General features: G+C 39.2%; 1 protein-coding gene and 1 long non-coding RNA gene across 3 annotated transcripts in view; one reads left to right on the forward strand and one right to left on the reverse strand.

The window, feature by feature from the left end:
* The window catches only part of LOC128843372 (connector enhancer of kinase suppressor of ras 2-like), a 530,962-nt gene that overhangs the window by 190,170 nt on the left and 320,041 nt on the right, over positions 1-20,751 (forward strand). The window contains exons 3-5 of the mRNA XM_054040175.1: positions 1,759-1,961; positions 3,396-3,483; positions 20,091-20,132. Of these exons, the coding sequence (XP_053896150.1) occupies positions 1,759-1,961; positions 3,396-3,483; positions 20,091-20,132 (333 nt within the window). The remainder of the gene's footprint in view (positions 1-1,758; positions 1,962-3,395; positions 3,484-20,090; positions 20,133-20,751) is intronic.
* Positions 1-20,751, reverse strand: part of LOC128843373 (uncharacterized) — a 236,307-nt gene that overhangs the window by 80,703 nt on the left and 134,853 nt on the right. The window lies entirely within an intron of this gene.

A 20,751-nucleotide genomic window follows, 5' to 3' on the forward strand; every position in this document is an offset into this window, starting at 1 on the left:
AGTCTTTAATTTTTATCCATGTCCTGTTGTATATTTTGACATTATTTCAGGGTAGGTCTGGGTGAAAAGAATGCATTCTGTCCCCCACCCATTTCTGTTTTTCTTTTTTTTAAATCAGAGCACATTGCAGAAAGCTGACTGCTAAGATAAAGTATTTCCTCCCCATTTAGATTGCAGTCCACCCCTGCAGTTCAAATCCCTCTTCTAACAGTCAAACTTTCTGAGGAAGGATGGTCTTGCAGTTAAAACACAGGCCTGGACATCAAGTAGTTGAATCTTACAAAACAGTGTTCACAAACATTTGTTCAGATTCCACGTGGCTATTTGGTCCCTAGCTATGAATAGTCACACAAATAGGTTTCTCTTCTCACTAATGTTTGGGAAATAGCTGTTCTTTGTATATATGTCTCTATTCTCATGCAAACAAGCTATACATTGTTAACTATTCATTAGTATCTGTGTTCATGGTTTAAAAGTTTGTTTCTGCTCTCTGAGTGGATGATAATGCCACATGACATAGAGGACCAATCATACACTATAAATGATGAATAGTTGAAGTTAACAGTGGATAATCAATCAATGTTCTGAAATTTGTTCACAAAAATACTTTAAACAGTCCTGAATAGCAAATTAACTTGTAAGAATAAAAGTCTGAATGAATTACAACAAAAAAGAGCTAAATTCATCAGATTATTTACAATGAGCAGTTTAACCAGCTGTAGTGTCACATACAAAATGGGAAATGACTGCCTAGGAAGGAGTATTGTGGAAAGGGACCTGGGGGTCGTAGTGGACCACAAGCTTAATATGAGTTAACAGTGCAACAGCTGTTGCAAAAAAAGCTAACATCATTCTGGGATGTATTAGCAGGAGTGTTGCATTCAAGACACAAAAAGTAGTTCTTGGGCTCTACTCCATGCTGATTAGGCCTCAACTGGAGTGTTGTGTCCAGTTCTGGGTGCCACATTTCAGGAAAGATATGGACAAATTGGAGAGAGTCCAGAAAAAAGCAACAAAAATGATTAAAGGTCTAGAAAACATGACCTATGAGGGAAGATGCAAAAAATTGGATTTGTTTAGTCTGGAAAAGAGAAGACTGAGGGGGGACATGATAATAGTTTTCGAGTACATAAAAGGATGTTACAAGGAGGAGGGAGAAGAATTATTCTTCTTAACCTCTAAGGATCGGACAAGAAGCAATGGGCTTAAATTGCAGGAAAGGAGGTTTAGGTTGGACATTAGGAAAAACTTCCTAACTGCGAGGGTGGTTAATCACTGGAATAAATTGCCTAGGAGGTTGTGGAATCTCCATCATTGGAGATTTTTAAGAGCACGTTGGACAAACTCCTGTCAGGAATGGTCTAGATAATACTTAGTCCTGCTGTGAGTGCAGTGTACTGGACTAGATGACCTCTCAAGGTCCCTTCCAGTTCTATGATTCTACCTTATGTGATCCTGAGTAAATCATTTAACATCTTTGATCCTCTATTTCCACCTCTGTAAAATGGGATTAATGCATTTATTACTTACCTATCTTGGAGAGAGGCTGTGAAGTGCTTGGAAAGGAAGGGCTTTGAAAGGTCAGCTGTTAAATACTCATTATCTACTGGGACAGTTCATCAATGCCTGACTTGCCTTGACTTTGCTGTGTTCTAGAATTGAGTGAATCAAAGCAAGCCGCAAATGTTTCAGCTCAATATTCTGTGGCTTAGCTATCTGCTTTAAACGTGTTGTGTGATGTATACTTTTTTCTTTCAGAATTATGGTTTGGAGACAGAAAACCTGAGAACACTCTCTCACAAGCTGAATGCCTCAGCCAAAAATCTTCAGAACTTTATAACGGGTAGAAGGAGGAGTGGCCATTATGATGGCAGGGCCTCCAGACGACTGCCAAATGATTTTCTTACCTCTGTTGTTGACCTGATTGGTGCTGCAAAGAACTTGCTAGCCTGGCTGGACAGGTAATTTAGAGCTTTTTAATTCTTACGGGGGAGGGGAGAGGGAGAAGAGTAATTCTTTTGCCCTGTTTGTTTCTTTTTCTTTTTCTCTTGCTCTTTTCTCTTTCTCTTAGTCTAGTATTAGAATTGTAATTATAGGTTTTACTTTGTAAATTTTGTTATATACTTGAGTTCCAGGCTGAATAGGCCTGGGTCAGGGGCCGGCTGTGGGATTTTTGGAGTCTCTTTTCTGTGAAATTAGCAATTTCAGTCTTGTTCCTAGTGAATGGCAAAAATTGCCACTACAGATGATAGGATTGTTTCAATTTCAGAAGGAAGGATAAGGGATAAATTAACGTAGAAACTGAGCTGCCCTATAACCAGAGCAAAGAGTGGTCCTGACCATTTAGGGCTGACGCAAATTAAGAGAGCAGCGTAGGGAAATTTGAACTGCTGCTATCCCTGCTGCATACCTGTTCTTGGATAATTTCTAAAAGAAATTATACTGCTTGCTTATCTCTGGAAACTCAGAGTTTACTAGTTGACTTTTTGTTAACAGTAAAGGGCAGTTCATACATTAGTCACTCTTGTCACATTAATTACTGCTTGGTGAGAGAATGCTATGATTTCTCATTGATAAATTAGGAATCAAGTTTACAAAGTAACTCTCTGCATGAACTGTGTTAAAATATTGATTATATATGAACTACTATTTTATACATACACTGCATTTCTCTATAGAAGTGAATAGCTTCAGCTGAAATCTGAAACTATTGTGCATATAAATGAATGACATGACCATTCTTCACAAAGCTTGTTATGACCCTGATGACATTCTCTGACCTAATGCTAGCAATCAAGCTCTCCTGGGATGTAATCTCATCAGTCTTTATAAGCCAAATGGGTCAGATCCGAACAGTACTTGGAGACTCCAAGGAAAACCCAGGTCCTGCAGGAAGTTGGGTTAGTAGCTCAGTAAATGGCACCCATCCCTCTTAGTTAATACTGAACTAAGGCTATAGTTTGCCCCTAAGGAGCAGAGTGCTGCTTGATGTGCTATCTTTTGGATAAGCCATAAAACTAAGGACTTGACTGCTATACTTATTATATCTGCCCAGTGCTGAGGCATATCAAACATCTAAGGTACTAGAAGCATGCCAGGTACATCCTGCAGTCACACATTGTTCTACATGGGGTTCCTCAGTTTCTGTATAGCCTGCACTGTGGGATAGCTCCGTGGTTTGAGCATTAGCTTCCTAAACCTAGGGTTGTGAGTTCAATCCTTGAGGGAGCCAAAAAAATAATAATTGGGGATTAGGTCCTGCTTTGAGCATTGGGTTGGACTAGATGACCTCGTGAGGTCTCTTCTAACCCTGATATTCTATGATTACAGGAGGGTACAGCTCAGTAACACAGATTGCTGAGGTCTCCTACAAACTTGTTGTTCCTCTCTGGCAGGTCTCCATTTGTCAGTGTGACAGAATACTCACTGCTGAAAAACAATATTGTTCAACTGTGCCTGGAATTAACAACCATCGTGCAACAGGTAAGAACAGGTTTATTGTATACCATACCTAAATCACTTCCACATTGGTGAAGAAAGAGTAAAATATTACAAAAATTGTTAGAAATGTGTCACCTTATCAGGAGAATTTGTGTGCATTTTGGGGGCTGGTGGGAGTGGATGGAGGAGGGGTGTGTGTGAGCAACATCTCAGTTGCAACTACAGTAATTATTTACTAGTAATATTAGGAAAGAATGTTTGTATTTTAATTGTTTTCAAGGATATTGATGGGTTTTCTCTCCAAAAAGTCAAAACAAATTATTGCAGTATCTCCAGCTGATCCTCACTTCATCATCCCCTTTTCCTCCCCCAACATATTCTATTCCCCTTTTTCTCTGATTTCCAGCATATGATTCCTTGCTGTATGCTTTCTTGTTGCTTACCTAACTGATACATATTAGACTTGACGTTTTTCATCATAAACAGACAGCCACCAGACCCCTAATCATTTTGTTGTTCTCTGAACTCCCTGAAATTAGTCAATATATTTCTGATAATAAGGTGTCTAGAATTTAACACACAATATTCCATGTTCCCTGCTAAATGTTGTCAAAGATAAGCTAAAAGTGGCTGTATAGACAAGAGCTAGACAAATACAATAGAAGTATATATTTATAAAAATTGTTTTGAATAAAACCTGCCAATTCACTTCATTGGTATCCATGACCCTTTCATTTGCAATTTGAAGTGTTACTGTGAGCAAGACTAAATTTCCAAGAATGTTCGTAGAAAGTGAAAGCATCATGATTACTAATGCAGCATCCCAAGAGCAGGCAGAGAGCACAGATAGCAAAGGAGGATGCAGATTTTGCTTTGTCTATACCTGATTGGACAGGGCAAAGCAGCTGCAGAAAATGGTATATAGTTAGAAGATGAGTGGGCTATACTGGCAAATGGACAGCAAGAGATTGTCACTTGGAGCCTAGCAGTTCAAAAGTGTCTAATCTAAACTAAATAAAATCGGCAGAAAAAGGTATCTTTCTGATGTAAATCAAACCTGTTGTCGTACTGCAAAGCCTATCTATTTTCTCTAATGTTGGTGAGGGACAAGGGTATAACAGCTCATATTCTTAGGGAAGGGAGGGTATTTATGTATTTTTCCATGTTCTGGTTAATTTTCCTTTGGGCTTTGTGGTGAGACTAGGTCCGACTGGATCTGGTATAATTTTGTTGTTTGTGTATGGTAGTAAGATATCTTAAAGATGCTTAGAGCCCGTGATAGGTGCTTTTCATGTTTATTTCAAAATAAACAATATAATTTAATTTTAACATAGTGCTGTTTGAAATAGTACAATGTTAAAACACACTAAGGAACTTTTAGTGTACACCAGGAGGGTCTACCCAGAACAATTAACGCAGCACGTTAGCATACTTTAGAAATCTCACTCCCATGGTGAGCATTACCCCACCCTGTAGTAAAGCCCCTAGATAAGCTAAATAAATTGAGCTACTTTAGTAACTGTTGTGTGTGTTCCATGTCATGAATCATTCATTTAGCTCATTGTGTCTCTCCAAGTTGCAGCTTTTATTTAAAAAAAGGGTGGATACCAAAACTGGACAAGTATTCTAGTTGTAGTCTCAGGTAATATCACTTTTGTACACCTACTTAATATACCCCTATTCTATACATGCAAAAATTGTGTTAACCCTCTTAGCCACAATATCAAAGTGGCAACGCATGTTCAGTTGATTAACAATGAGCCCTAAGTTCTTTTTAGAGTCACTGTTTTCCAGGATACAGTCCTCTATTCTGTAGATGAGGGACCTGGCCTTTGTCTGTATTAATGCATGCTACTTGATTGTTCCAAGCTTGCAAAGGGTCTAGAGTACTCTATCAGTTGCCTTTGTTAATCATTATTTATCACACAATCAGGCTTTATGTCATCTGCAAACTTTATCATCATAATTGTACATTTCTTCCAGATTATTGATTAAAAAAATTTAATAGCATTTGGTTGAGCATCAATCCTTGTGCACCCTATGAGGACCCCCCCCCCACACACACACACTTGTTGAAGAATCCCCGTTAACGATCACATTTTGAGATCAAAAACATTTTGTTCTAAGTATGTGTATTCGTATATTGAGGGCTAAATAGAGTTCTTTGTCTTATATTTGTAACTTGCCTTTTCTCTATTTATTTAAATAAATTCAGTATTTTAATCAATTAGAATGGTGATGGCATGAGGTACTTTGGCAGGGATATTCTGGATGATGCAAGAGCTGGTTGGTATCTTGTTTGAATGTGGATATGTAACACTACTACTACTATTTTGTAGTTCTCTTTATTTTACCATTATATAGAACAGAACTAAATAATGGGTATTCTATAATATAAAAGCCCCAAGTTAAAATCCACCTTTAAACATGTCACTAATCATTTTTTTGGCAAGGGATAAATGTGACACTTTAGCTATCATGTATTTCCTAAGTAAAATAAATAGACTGAAACCCTATGCATGTTAAACCTTGTGGTCTTCTTAATGAGTTTCCCTAATGCATACTACATATCAAAAAGAAAATAATTCACCATAATATCCTAAGTGTAATGCTCCTAGTGGTCTTAAATGCTTATTTAAACCAGACAGATATAGAAAAAACCTTATATCTTCTAAATTGTATCCCAATAGCTATTAAAAAAAGAACATCTTTAAATTATAATATAAACTTCCGTATGCAACATAAGCATAGACTCTCTTCTCTAAAATTAATTCATTCTGCTCTACAAAACAGAGAAATTTCAGATTTACTATACATACGAGTCCTTTATTGTTTGACCTGAAATAATTAAGTTTACTCAGAATGAAACTTACATTTTAATTTAGGTGTCTGAAATACATAATTTAGATTGGAACATTAGCTCTAAAGTACTTGTGGCACCTTAGAGACTAACAAATTTGTCTCTAAGGTGCCACAAGTACTCCTGTTCTTTTTGCGGATACAGACTAACACGGCTGCTACTCTGAAACCTAGCTCTAAAGTGAAACTCTAAGCCTTGCTCTGATCATTTTATTGTCTTGGTACTTGAAGGGTTAAAAGGAGGCAGTATTGAATAAAATGGATATTCTGTTTGAAGTATGTTAAACTAGTAGGAAAAAACTGCCTTAGGCATTGCCAGCCACACTAATTGAATACTTTTTGTGCTGTGGAAAAAACAGAAAAAACATCAAAGGGATACTTGACCATGGAGTGCAAATAGAAATTCTTCTATATCCCTAAGTTCTTTGATTCTCACCATCTTCCATTTTAACCTTTTTTTCTTGTACTGACACTCTTTTTTTCTCAAAACTGTGTCCATAGAGAAATCAATTTTTGTAAAACAAATCTGATACTCTAAAACAAACTCCATAATGCAATACCTTTAAGCATAAATGGTGAGATTCTTATTCCTTGTACACCAGGTAAAAGGGCTGCAGCTGAGTAAAGAGGCTCTAAAGTCCAAGGTCTAGCTAGGAAAAGATCCCCGCAGCACAGGAAATGAGGAAGACAGCAATAGGCTGCCTCCCGAGGTTCTCTTTTCAGGGCCATGCAAGAGGTGTTTGGTGGGGCAGAGGAGCCACTGGTGAAATTCTTGGCAGTCCAGGGAGGCTGTAACTTAGGCAGGTCTACACTACACATTTACATTGGTGCAGCTGCGCCGATGCACCGCATCTGGTGAAGCTGCTCTAAGCAGACAGGAGAGAGAGAGATCTCCCATTGGCTTAATAACCCCCCACCTCCATGAGAGGCAGTAGCTATGTCAGTCGGAGAAGCTCTCCCGCTGACATTGTGCTGTCTAAGTTGTGGGGTGGGGGGGGGGCAGTAGGGGCGATATAACTACGTTGCTCAAGGATGTGGATTTTTCACACCCCTGAGTGACATGATTATACCAAAGGAAGTATGTAGCATAGACCAAGCCTTAGACAGGCTTCCATGGCTGTCCCTAAACTTTGCAGGGGGCTTCTGTGGTCCCTGGAGCAGCCCAGAATTGGGCAGGTGCATAGGTGGCTTCTAACCACCTTAGCTGTCTGTGCTATGGTTCTCAGGAATCTAGATAAGTAAGAGAGTAAGAGGTTTTAGCTGTTTGTTATTGGAAAAGAGGAAACTTCAAACTGGCCCAACAGAAGAACTCAAAATTTGGAAAGGAACTAATGAGGAGGGAAGTTTTTGATACTAACAGGTGGAATATTATTATATTATTATTAGCTAAGCTATGGAATATTATCTAGAAATTTGGTCTTGAGAAAGAATTTTTTGTGTGTCAGAGCTGGTCAAAAATGTTCATGGAGCATTCTTCTGTTGGAAAATGAGTTTTTGTCAAAAACAAACTTCCTCTGGAAACATTGATTTTTGACTAAATTTCATTTTATTTTTATTTTTTTTAAATGCATTTAAATGAGGTTGAAATATTAAATGTTGACATTTTTGGAATGGAACTTGTTGATTTAAAATGATCTTTTGTTTCATTTTTTTATTTTATATTACAATATTTTAAAGAAATGTAACATCAAATCAAAAGAAAATATTTTGATTAACCCAAAACAATTCAAAATTGCAAAGTTTCCCATGAAATTAACATTTTCCTTCACAGGTCTAATACTAGGTAAATCAGTTCAAGTACAAGTGAATTTTAGAGGCATCTAGGTTAGTTTCTTGAGAAGACAGTGACATTGGAGGTTGAGAACAACCCAGAAAATGGGATTAAAATAAGCCAACAAACAAAAGCTATAAGTGTAGGTCCATAATGACATTTTGCTGTTCCTAAAATTTCTGATGTTTTTATGATGTCTTTAGCTGTGTAAATAGAGGGGGTTCACAGATGAGATACTAAATTGGAGCAAGGCATGGGGCGGTACTGGGCCAGGGAGACCCCGCCTCTCAGCAGTTGCGGGCCTGTTCCAGTGGTGGGACAGTTTAAAAGGGCACTGGAAGCCCAGGAGCATGGGGAAAAGCAGTTACAGGCTGCACCAGCAAGTGAGTCTAACACCTGGAGCTATGGGAAGAGCGAGTACAGACTTGGTAAGGCCACTCTGGAAGCTGTGATCCATATTCCCCCCTGCCTCCCGGTTTGAGTTGGGAATCCAAGAGTGACCTCCAAGGAGGGGATGTTGTCCCCCTGGCAGACTATGCTGATCCTGAAAAAACTGTGACCACACCCCTAACAGAGCTATAGCCCAGAAGGAAGTGACCCAGGGAAGTAACTTGGGGTGGACCAACATGTAGTCCAGACACTGCAACATCTCTTTAGGGTCCTGGGTCAGGACCCAGTGGAATGGGAGGGCCCTGCTCCCTCTCAGTGCTGTCATGACAGAACCCCAATGGAAGAAGAAGGAATACACAGGAGGGAGAGGCTCCCCTGTATATGACTCAGCAGGGCCCACTCTAGAACAAGCCAATGGAAAAGAACTGAGGAGCCACTGTATGATCACCAGACCAGCTGGCTGTTGAATTGACCCACTTCAGGGACGTACTGAACTTGATTCTTCTCTCAGATTGGTTTGACCCTTGTGCTACTCCATTGAAAATAATGAAGTAATTCCTGATTTCTACTTTCTTTGTGCTGCACTTTTAAATGTAGGGAGCCTTCTACTGGCCTGTTGGGAGCAATGCGGAATGACAGTTTAAGATGACTACTACAGAAAGTAATACATTGCGTGCTCTCTCTTTGTAACAATCATTTTAAGTTGCCTGTCAGTACTGTTTCCCTTCCCCACTTCTGGGCAAGCAAGCAGAAAATTTCCTGCATTTAAAGGTATAGTAGACAGAACACAGAATCATAACATGTAATAACTGAATACACCACACTTTTATTCCTTCTGAATCTGGTTCCACAGCATAACTAAATCCTGCCTTGACAGCAGACTGGCCATAGAGCTACATGTTTCAAAACAATATATACTAAGACAACAGAAACTGTTGAAGGAGAATGAATTTTCTAATTTAATCGTCTTGGATAATATTACAATTGTATTTATAATGTTTCTGTTCCAGGCTTGCTTGCATATAGGTGGTGTCCTACTGAGCTCTTTTAATTTCTCAAACAAAACAAAATTTCTGGATTCCCGCCAGAAAAAAAACAGACCCACAAAAGGAAATCTCAGTGAAAAGATGCAAACCCACTGCATGAATGCAATGGTTTGGTTTAAATGCATGGTTTGGCTTAAAATAAGAGCCTCCTAAACTGTTGCTCAGAATTCATAGTGAGCTTTTTTTGTAGTTTCAAACTGTGTGCTTGAAATTAAAAAATAATCACTTTCATCTATGCTCACAATTCCTGGTTCAGGCTAGAGCCAGGAGCACGTGTAGTAAAGTACAGGCCATGACAGGTGGCTATTCTTGCAGAATTTATGCTCTGACCAAAAGTGGGAAGAGGTGGAATTTTAATGACGGTTTTCATATTCTTTCTAGTCCAGTTTCTTTGGCTAAGAAGCTTGCCTGAGCCTCCCACTACTTAAGTCTTCATGACATGCACAGTCATACAAAATCAATGATTCTCACAGGGTTTCTTTCATTTGCAGAACTGTAGAGGGGAAAAGCAGTTGAGTTAAGACAATCACACCAAATTTTCAATAAATATAAAAAAATTAGCAGGCCTATTTAAGATATATAAGCAGAGTAAAAATCAAATATTTTATAGAAATCATATTGTAAGGTATAGATTTGGGACTGAATGAGAAGTAGGCCTTTTTTTAAAAAGTGCAATTAATATGAGTCAAAGCAATTCTCACAGGTTATTGTTAATTACATAAATGCTGTGTGAGCTTCAAAACAAAATGGTAGATTTCTTTTAAAAATATGTATTCGCCATTGCACTTTTAAATGGACAGCATTTTTATTTTCCATAAAATTCTCTGCAGTTGGTGCAGCCCCATAAAGCCATGTTCAAAACATATATTTGATTGCCTTCTCTCACACACAAAATTGACAGTGATTATGTCAGGTTATTGGTTCATTCGTAAGAAAACTGCTGACATTTCAACCCGAAGAATATATCATTTAAAGTTTAAGGAAAAGCGAAATTTTATGTTTGAGGCAGGTGTCTTGGCAGGTACAACTATTTGAAATAACTGTTTATATGGGAGTTGAAATAGACTCTTTTGGAATAACTGCATTCGCACAAAAGCCTTCGTTGTACTGAAAGGATGTCATAGTGTGTTAAGATAGTAAGTTCAAAGATTCAGTGAATATAGCCTTACTTCAGTTTTACTGTGCATAAAAAAACATGCTTGTGACTTCTGCTAGCAAGTGGGGGCATCTTCCCCAGGCACATACAATCCTGAAAAATATATATTTGGTCTCAAACCTTTAACATAGAATTTACAGGCTGCATGAATAAGAATGTAACTTCTCTTGCTATAACCAGCAGTGTCACCACTATAATTAAGGTTGTCCCATTTTCCCCTTTAAATTCTTTATTAGAAGGTAGTGGGTGCAAACACATTTCTGTAGTGTTTTGATTTAAATGTAAAGCTTGAAGCTAAGGTCTATAATAGGGATAAAATTGGTATTTTGTGGAGAGTGGTCATAAGTTACCTAGCTATTATATTTTTAAAAGAATCAATTGCATATAGCAATTTTTTAAAACGGTGGTCTAAAAACTAGACATATAACTGTATCTTTTCCTCCTGAAGGATACCAAAGCACATAATGCCTGATTTTGACTGGCCCTTGTGTAGCAAAAGGGGAGAGTCTCCAGAGCAGAGGCCAGCCACAGTGGTCATCGTTGCATTTGTAACCCACACGCCTTCTGGGTGTGGTGTCACATCTAGTGGCACTGAGACCAATTAGAGTTAAATGAGTCTGCTCTACAGCCTAGCTGAGAGCCAGTTAGCTTTTAGCTCATGTGGTAGAGGCTCATGCACTAAGCTCCAGAGATCCCTGGTTCAATCCTGTTCACCGATGTCAGTGGTCTGTTGGCATTACACAGTCACTAGCAATACAAGCCAAGCCGGGATGGGCTGGGGGAAAATATCCCTTTTTACTGTACTCACACCACCCAGGGGAAGGGAGCTCAGGCTCCACCTCCTGCTTAAGGGGTGCAGTGGTATCCCCACATCACCTTCCCACTTGGGAGCTCCATAAAGAGCTGTGCCCCAAAGCAAACGGTGTGCTACCACTAAACTGATTATACAAAGATCCACCAATGAAATACTGCCATCTCTGTGTCAAAATATGTCAGCTGTTTACTAGAGCACAGAATCCCTACACAGTATGTCAGAACAAGAAGTGAAAAAATATGTAATTTTTCTATAGGGATTTGAAATGTGTATTAATACCAACTTGAGAACTGCACAAATTCCTCTGCAGAATAAAGGACACTAATGAATAGTTAGTTACGAAGCTCTCCCAAGTAAATAACTTTGATTTAAAAAAAAAAATATATATATATATATATATATATACATTCATTGTTCTAAAAGATGAAAAACTGACATTATTTTAGTGTGACAAAGAAACACAGCTTAAAGTAAACTGTTCAGGTCTACCGGGGGGTATGTGTAAAATTCTTTTTAAAACCAGCATTTTTCATGCTGTCCATCTGTTCCAACAAGTCAGTTCATTAATATACATACTTTAAAGGTACATCATTACCTCTGTGAGTCAGACGTGGTATATTATGATATAAGCATGCATGTGGATATGTAGTCCATCATGCATACTGAATATTTAATAAAGCGAATATAGGTAGTACACACTTGGGAAAAAATGCCATTGATTCACCAGTGAGTTCCAGCTGCTTTGTGCTGCTCTAGCAAAGCAAAGCAGCCATAAACTCAGTCTAACCATCTAGGCATATGTCTCCTTTGTGACTCCGGAGCATACTGATTAATCTAATACAAGACTGCAAAAATTATCCACTGTAATTCCAGGTATTCACGTTTTCTGCAACATTAGCCCTTGGGCTGCAATTTTCCATCTTTGGGCTTTCCCTATTTTTTTTTTTTTTTTAAGTTTGAGCAAAACATCTTGAGTCATTTTTGAGTCATAGGAGTGTAGGAAAAGACTATTATTATCATTATAAAGAAATTCTAAGCATATATTTTGGAAGAGGACTCCAGAAAAAAATGATTGCAATTTGAAACTTGAAATTTTGCACAATCACACATTGAAGTGTTTGCATCGCTTAAATTGACTAGGGTTGGAGATGGAGATATTAATTGTTATAAACAACTGAAAAAAACAATAGTGAATATACTCACTAGGCAACTGCTGAGTATTTGGGGAGTGGAAGAGGTTGTTTGTTTTTAAGTAACCTGTCTTCTCTGTGACAGCACAGTGCACATTCTCCCTGCTTGATGTGACCTAAGGTAGCTGTTTTGCTTCTGGGACAAATTAATTTTAACTTCCCTCATGCATCTTATTGAAAGACACCTAAATCCTGCAAATGTGAAAACCAGCAATGTCACAGATAGGAGAAAATCACAGGCACTGAAAAGAATTCCCTGGATCCTCTGTTTTAGGTTTCATTTAATTCTGCCAGTTGTAAGCTTCATTTAGTTTAAAAAAAATCAAGCTTTTTCCTTTTCCGTATCCTAATCTAACCCTGAAAAATAGACCAATGTGTTGCTGTACTGTTTAATCTAACTTTGCAGAAAACTCTATCCAGCCAAATAGCAGTAGCAAAAGTGATAGCTCCCTCTGTTCCCACTTCAGTGATGAGTGAATTCTGTGCCCTTCCCACCCATTCACCCATTTTGAAATCTGCCTGAGACACGAAGTGGAGCATCTCCTACAACTGGGCACAGTAGAACCAGTTCTGGTCCATCACAGAGGGAAGGGCTTCTATTCCCATTATTTTTTCACCTGAAAGAAGTCTGGAGGATGAGACGCATCCTCGATCTCAGGAAGCTAAACAAATTCATCAGAACACAATGATTCAGAATGGTTACATTAGCTACAACCATTTCAGCACTGGAACAAGGGGATTGATTTGCAGCCCTCGACCTGCAAGACGCATATTTTCACATACGCCCTATGTACAGGAAATTTCTTCAGTTTGTACTGGGACAGGACCATTTCCAATGTACAGTACTACCCTTTGACCTCTCCACGAACCCACCGAGTGTTTTCCAAAGTCCTTACTGTGGCGGCAGCCCACCTTCGCATGCACGGGGTCATATACCCCTGCTTACATGACTGTCTGATCAAGGCTCGCACTCGGGCAGAAACCATTGCAGTCACGCATCAGACAATGTCGCTCTTCACCAGTATCGGTCTACAAATAAACGCCCAAATGTCCAGACTGACTCCAGTCCAGAATCTGGACTTCATCGGCATGCACCTAAATTATCTAGAAGCATCAGCATCATAACCTCTTCAGAGATTCACCACTCTAATGAATCTCATCAATACCTCAGTGCACAGCCCAAGGATATCAGCCAGGACCTGTGTTCAGCTACTAGGTCACGTGATGGCGACCACATATGTGGTGAAACATGCCAGACTGCACATGCACAAGATGGTGTTCACACCATACAAACACAATTTGAACAAACTTCTGAGTATGCCAGTGAAGGTCAAGGACTCACTACCATGGTGGACTCACCCGCACAAATGTCTGCGCTGGTGTCCCTTTCCTTCAGCCTCCTCATGAATTGATAATCACAAGGGATGCCTCTCTACTGGGGTTGGGTGTCCACCTAGGAAAGCTCAGAGTACAGGGAAGAGGGTCTCCTTCTGAATCAACACTCCACATCAATGTATTAGAACTACGCGCAGTCTGCAGAGGAAAATGTGCAGAAGTCTCAGCTTCTGCACATTTTATGCCTCCAATCTAAGATAAAAACATACAGATCATGACTGACAATGTTGCCTGCATGTTCCACATAAACAAGCAGGGAGGAGTGACTCCATAAAACTCTAGACATAGTGCATACAACATAACATCACCATATCAGACACCTACCTGCCGGGGTCTCAGAATGTCATGGCTGATGCGTTAAGTCGAAGGTTCTCGAATGACCACTAGTGGGAAATCAACATCTGCATTATCCAGAGCCTATTTCAACGATGGGGGTTCCCCGCAATAGACCTGTTTGCCACAAAACAAAACATCAAATGTACAGTTTTTTGCTCCAGAGCGGGTCTTTTGAGACCAGGATCCAGTGATGATGCATTTTTCATTCCATGGTATGCATCCCTCCTGTATGCTTTTCCTTCCATCCCATTGCTGTCCAGGGTTCTGCACAAGATCAGAATTGTGATCAAGCCAAAGTCATGCTGGTAGCACCAGCATGGCCCAGGCAAACCTGGTACCCATACCTGAAACAGATATCATCATGCCCCCCGTGTCTCCTCCCACTTCTTCTGAATCTCCTCTCTCAAGACATGGACCAGACTCAGAGTCTGCATCCAAACCTGAAGTCACTCCATCTCACAGCTTGGCTCCTCAATGGTTCCAGGGCAAGGAGATAACTTTATTCTGAGAACTTAAAGACATCCTGCTAAATAGCAGACGGCCCACTACATGGGCTACATACCTACATACATGGAAGAGATTCCAGATGCGGTGCCTAAACATACAAATCAACGCCATCACCTCTACCATACCAGTGGTCCTGGACTACATGCTCTACCTTAAAAAATTCAGCCTTTCAATTAGTTCTCTGTGGGTACATCTGGCAGCCATTACAACATTCCATGACAAAGTGGATGGCGTTTCAGTCTTTGCTCACCCAATTACCAAAGATTCCTCTAGGGAGTGTGCAACCTCTATCCAGAACCCCAACACCCCAGTGGGACCTGACTTGAGTGCTTTAATCTCTCACAACCGCACCCATTCAAACCTCTGGCCACATGTTCTCTTCTACATCTTTCCATGAAGATGGCCTTCCTAGTTGCCATCACATTTGCGAGATGCATGGGAGAAATTGGTGCTCTTATGACTGGACCACCCTATATGGTTTTCTCAAAAACAAGGTCACTCTCAGACCTGACCCCAAATTTTTGCCTAAAGTCCATTCTTCCTTCCACATCAATCAGCCTATCCATCTTCCCACATTCTTCCCTAACCCTCACAAGGACAGGCAAGAAGCTATTTTCCACACCCTGGGCATTAGAAGGGTGCTAGTCTTTTATCTTGAACGGACTAAATCGTTCAGGAAAACTCCTAAATTGTTCCTCTCCACCATGGACGGTTCCAAAGGCAAACCCATCTCTAAGCAGAGACTTTCCAGATGGATTTCATATTGCATTCAGCTCTGTTACTGGCAATATGAACTGCAACCCCCCTCTTGGGTTAGAACACACTCCACAAGAGCTGTAGCTATGTCGGTTGCCTTCCTGCATAATGTGCCTATTACTGACATATGCAACACAGCTACTTGGACATCTCCTCCCACATTCATTCAACACTACATCATTGATCAGGTCTCAGCCTCTGACACTTGGCTGGGACACACAGTCTTATGGTCCATTCAGACCTAACTCTGAAGCCCCTCCTTTCCCCTGAGGGGCACTGCTCTACAGTCACCTAAAATGGAGCACTCACAGTGACTCCACTTGAAGAAGAAGAGAGGGTTACTCACCTTGTGCAATAACGGACGTTCTTTGAGATGTGAGTCCTTGTGGGTGCTCCAGTACCCACTCTCCTCCTCTCTACTTCGGAGTTCTAATTAATTCCTCTGCGGTAGAGAAGGAACTGGGGGGTGGGGGCGCACAGCACTGCACTAGTTAATTGCTGCTGCAGGCGTGAGATGAGGAGAGCGCATGTACGGCCCAGCCAGGTATTGCTGTCAAAATTATCCAACTTAGGGTGACCAGATGTCCCGATTTTATAGGGACAGTTCTGATTTTTGGGTCTTTTTCTTATATAGGATCCTATTACCCCGCCCCCAACCCATCCTGATTTTTCACACTTGCTGTCTGGTCACCCTAATCTGACTAGAGGCGCAGGGTGTACAATCACCTAAAGTGAAGCACCCACATGGACTCACATCTCAAAGAACCTTATTGCACAAAGTGAGTAACCATCTCTTACCTACTGAATCTACAGTCTGCTCACAAATTTATTTCTATCAAACCTACTTCCAACATTCTAAACCACCAGAAGTTTCAAGCAGCTGCCATTTAAAGAAAGAAAATATTATTTTCCCAAATCATGTTACTGATCTGAAGTACAGGATGAACAATAGCCACATCTTGATCAGTGACAGATTTAAGGGCCCACGTTTAGTGAACCATCAATGTTAGTAATAAGGAAGTGGTGATCTCCCCTTTCTAATGGGATACAGCAGTTTGGGCCTACCACTTGTTTACACTGAAGGTCCTTTACACAACCCTCCTAGTGCAAAGGGACCTTGAAGTGGGTGTCAGTGTAAAAGAATAAAGTTTACATTGAAGGAAATATATCTGACTACTTTCAAGACATTATATGCAGAGCTGATTATGTAACTGTTGGACTGACTTTTTCTGCTGGAGAATGAAAAATTCAGATGTGTTGCTAGCTATGTTGAGGCATCCCAGGCCCCTTCATGCTTCCCTAGCATCCCTATTGTACCTCAGCTGAGTAGTAGCAAAATTATTTCTTTCTCTTACTCAGATTTTATTAAACACTTAAGATACTCTAAAAGAATCTCATCTAATTTCTGGCCAGGAAATCATAATTAAATGTTATCTATGCCATCTTCATTCCACAATTGCATCTCTCTCTTTTTGGGGAACCTTAAAGTAGTGACATTTTCAAAACTGGTCTAATTACACTAGAGGGGAAAAAACTGGTTCTGAAACTTGTATAGTCTTATCTGACCCCAAATGTTTTGCTTGTTCTATCAGTAGGATATAAAATGGTATTTTATGGCTTGTGCAGCATGCCTGTGTCCATATACTTTTATGCCATGCTGTTCAACATTACTATCTAAAACCAGTGTCTTCAGCTTCACAAGCTGAGCATGTAACTGCCTGGTATTAATATTGTATGTTACTCTGTTGGGCAGAAATCTAGTTGCTCTGAGGCATATTGTCATGAAAGGAGAGATGAAGACAGGGCTGTTTCATTGTTGTGGTGATGGATAATTTGATCTGACCTGCAAATATTCAATATTTAAATTTTTTATAATTAGGGTTTATGTTCTCCCTAAGCTCTATTCTTGGAAATCAAAGTATGTGCTTGGCCTAGTGAAAAACACTTAACAGACCAACCACCTGTAATGGAATTCAATCAAAGTGCGAGCTGAGGGATTAGTAGTCTTTGACCAAGACTGACAAATTTCATTATCCTTGCTATGATAAATGAGCTAAGAAGTGTGAATGCATTTCTTACGTATTTAGAAATCTACTGCCAATACCGATTTTGATCCAGATTATGTTATTCAGGCCTTTGTTAGAGTAACACGGAGCCACTTTGTCACAGGGAGCTTGGGGAGAGATTGCTCTTCAGGAGGCCTGATCCCCGATGCGTGCACATGCTGCACTAGCCCTTAGGATGGAGAAGCCTGCTTCTTTCTGTGGGCCACAAGTGATGGGACTACAATTGTTTCTGATCCATGCAGAGGACACACAGAGAAGAGGCTCCACAAGCCCTTCCTGTATAACTGCACAACAGCCAGGAACATTTTGGACCTTTATTTTTTTTTAATATCTAAGATAATCTATTCTCTTCCTGTAAGCAATTTCCATCCATCCAATAAACAAATAAATAAAATGTACCTATGTCTTTGTGGTCAGTTGCAATTATAACATCTTTGCACTGAATAAAGCTGACAGTCCCCTTCTTTCCTATCCACTTACCATTTAAGAGTCAATGCCAAGTAGTTTAATTAGGGTCCACATTTCACTTACCTTAATATAAGACGGTGGAGAATTCATGGATTCTATTAGAAAAAAAAATCTGTCAACAAGAAATATGAAAACTAATCCCTGTTGTCACTATTTTCAGTGGCAACCTCAATTCCAGTGTGAGCAAACCCTGCTGGATTTGTAAACCATAACATCTCTGCTGTCAGGGAAATGACAGAGAAATGCAACTCTCTTCTAAATGAAGAGCATCACAAATCCAGGTGCATGTAATTCCATTGTGCTGTGTTTATGGTTGAGTGCTTTAAGGGTTTTCTTTCTGATTTTTTTTTTTCAGAATAAAATTGATGTAACCTATCATAAGATAGTATGGTTGTGCGACTTTTTGGCTTGTAAGAGCAATATTTTCTAAGTAGAGTAAGTGTGTCATCTAAATGTGTGCCCACAACTTTGCCTTCACAAATATTTATTTTGCAAAAGACAGAGTTGTTCACACAAACAGTTTAAATATGCACAAACCACATAGAAAACTGAGAGCTAGATTTGGAAGAACAAATACATTTGCATACAAATTTTATCTTTTCCAGGAGCAAATGATTGTGTTTTAAATGCAAAATGAGAGGCCATTAAAAAGAGTCCCTAAAAGTAATCTATTTTTATGTACTTATTACTGTTATCTCAACAGTGTCACATGTCTTTACACCATAATTTGCCTCACTGTATGCTAAACTCAAGATTAGATACTTACTGTGGTCTGTGAAGAGGTATCTGTGAGACAATCTCTCTATTAACATCTAGTTCTTGCTAAGAAAAAAGGTTGAGAAACCCTTGTGTACCCAAAATTATAGGCAAAATATTACGTTTTTTTTTTAAAACTGAACTTAGAAGTAATGTGTTTTTTTATATTGTTACTGTAGTATCAGTGGTATGAGTTTCTCTGACATAATTAGGTTATAAGATCTTGGGGGTAGGGGTCATCTTTTTGTTCGGTGTTTGGACAGTGCCTAGTAAGATGTGGTCCTAGTCCCTAACGAGGGCTCCTAGGAACTATGTTAATATAAATAATGAATAACAATAATAATCTGCTTTTGTTTCACAGAAATCTGTAAATATAACTCAAGATGGGATATCTGCCTTTTCACATGTAAATGTCCAAAAATATAGCAACTTGCTGTGATATATTGCATTGTGATATATAATGCATTTGAGCTCAAAGAAGAAGACCCCTGATTGTCAGATATGGTACCTGTAATCTGGTGAAGGTCAAGCAAGACTTAAAAAAAAAGACATTAAAATTATGTCTATTCCCTGAAACAACTTGTCTTCTCATCATTCAATCTTGCCATCCAGTACATTAGTAAAAAAAAGGGGGTACTCCCTGGCTGTGGACCTGACACTATAGTCTTCACTCCAGAAAAAAATAATATTAAAGTCAACCATCTTTTTTGCCCGATTGAAAATTTTAGGACTAGGCTATGTCTATCTAGGTCTAAATGGCCATGTATTCCTAACATTTACATGATAGTGCATTTCTACATACATATCTCTGCTTATATTAATGATCTGTTCTCCCCCGATACAGGCGCATAGTTCCCATTACAAAGAACAAGAACTATAGTCATATAAATAGAATAGATCCCTAAGGTTAATGAGACATTACTGCAGTGAAGTTTCCCAGAGAAAACAGAATAACCTTTAGACATTCATATAAACCCTGGAGAGATGACTTCGCTATATACATGTGTGTGTGAATGCAAAAGACATATTCTAACATTATAAAGTGGTTTTTTTTTCTTTTTAATAATAATTTCATTCATGTGTGTAGGGCTAAGATTTTAAATCTCACACATTGTTTCTTTCTTTTTTCTTTATGATAGGATTGCACAGTATACGAAACAGAAAATAAAATTCTTCATGTGGTAAGTAATCCTATTGTTCCTGCTTTTAAACTATGTACAGCTATATACCTCTTCATTTGCAAGACTTACAGTACATTTTTTAATCTAGTGTAGGGAAATAAGGTTCCTTAGAATTTGGCAGTAGCAAATGGCAATGGATGACACTAGTCACTAGGAGCTAAGAGTTTTGTAGATTATAAAATCAAAAGGGATTGTTGTAATCATCTCATCTGACCTCCTGTGTAACCCAGGCCATACGATTTCCCTAAATTTCTGTTTGAACTAGAGTGTATCTTTTATAAAAACATGCAATCTTGATTTTAAAATTTCCATTGGTGGACAATCCACTACAACCCTGGGTAAATTTGTTCCAATAGTTACTTACCTTCACTGTTAAAAATGTGTACCTTATTTCTAGTCTGCATTTGGCTAGCTTCAGCTTCCCAGAAATTGGATCTTGTTATACTTTTGACTGTTGGACTGAAGAGCCCTCTGTTATCAAATTTATATTCCCATATAGATCCTTACAGTCTGTGACCATCTCACCCATTAATTTTCTCTTTCTTAAATTGAACTCCTTAAGACTATCACTGAGAGGTATGTTTTCCAGTGCTTTAAGCATTCTTGTGGCTTTTCTCTG

The sequence above is a fragment of the Malaclemys terrapin genome, chromosome 9 (assembly GCF_027887155.1).
Source record: "Malaclemys terrapin pileata isolate rMalTer1 chromosome 9, rMalTer1.hap1, whole genome shotgun sequence".
Lineage (NCBI taxonomy): Eukaryota > Metazoa > Chordata > Testudines > Emydidae > Malaclemys > Malaclemys terrapin.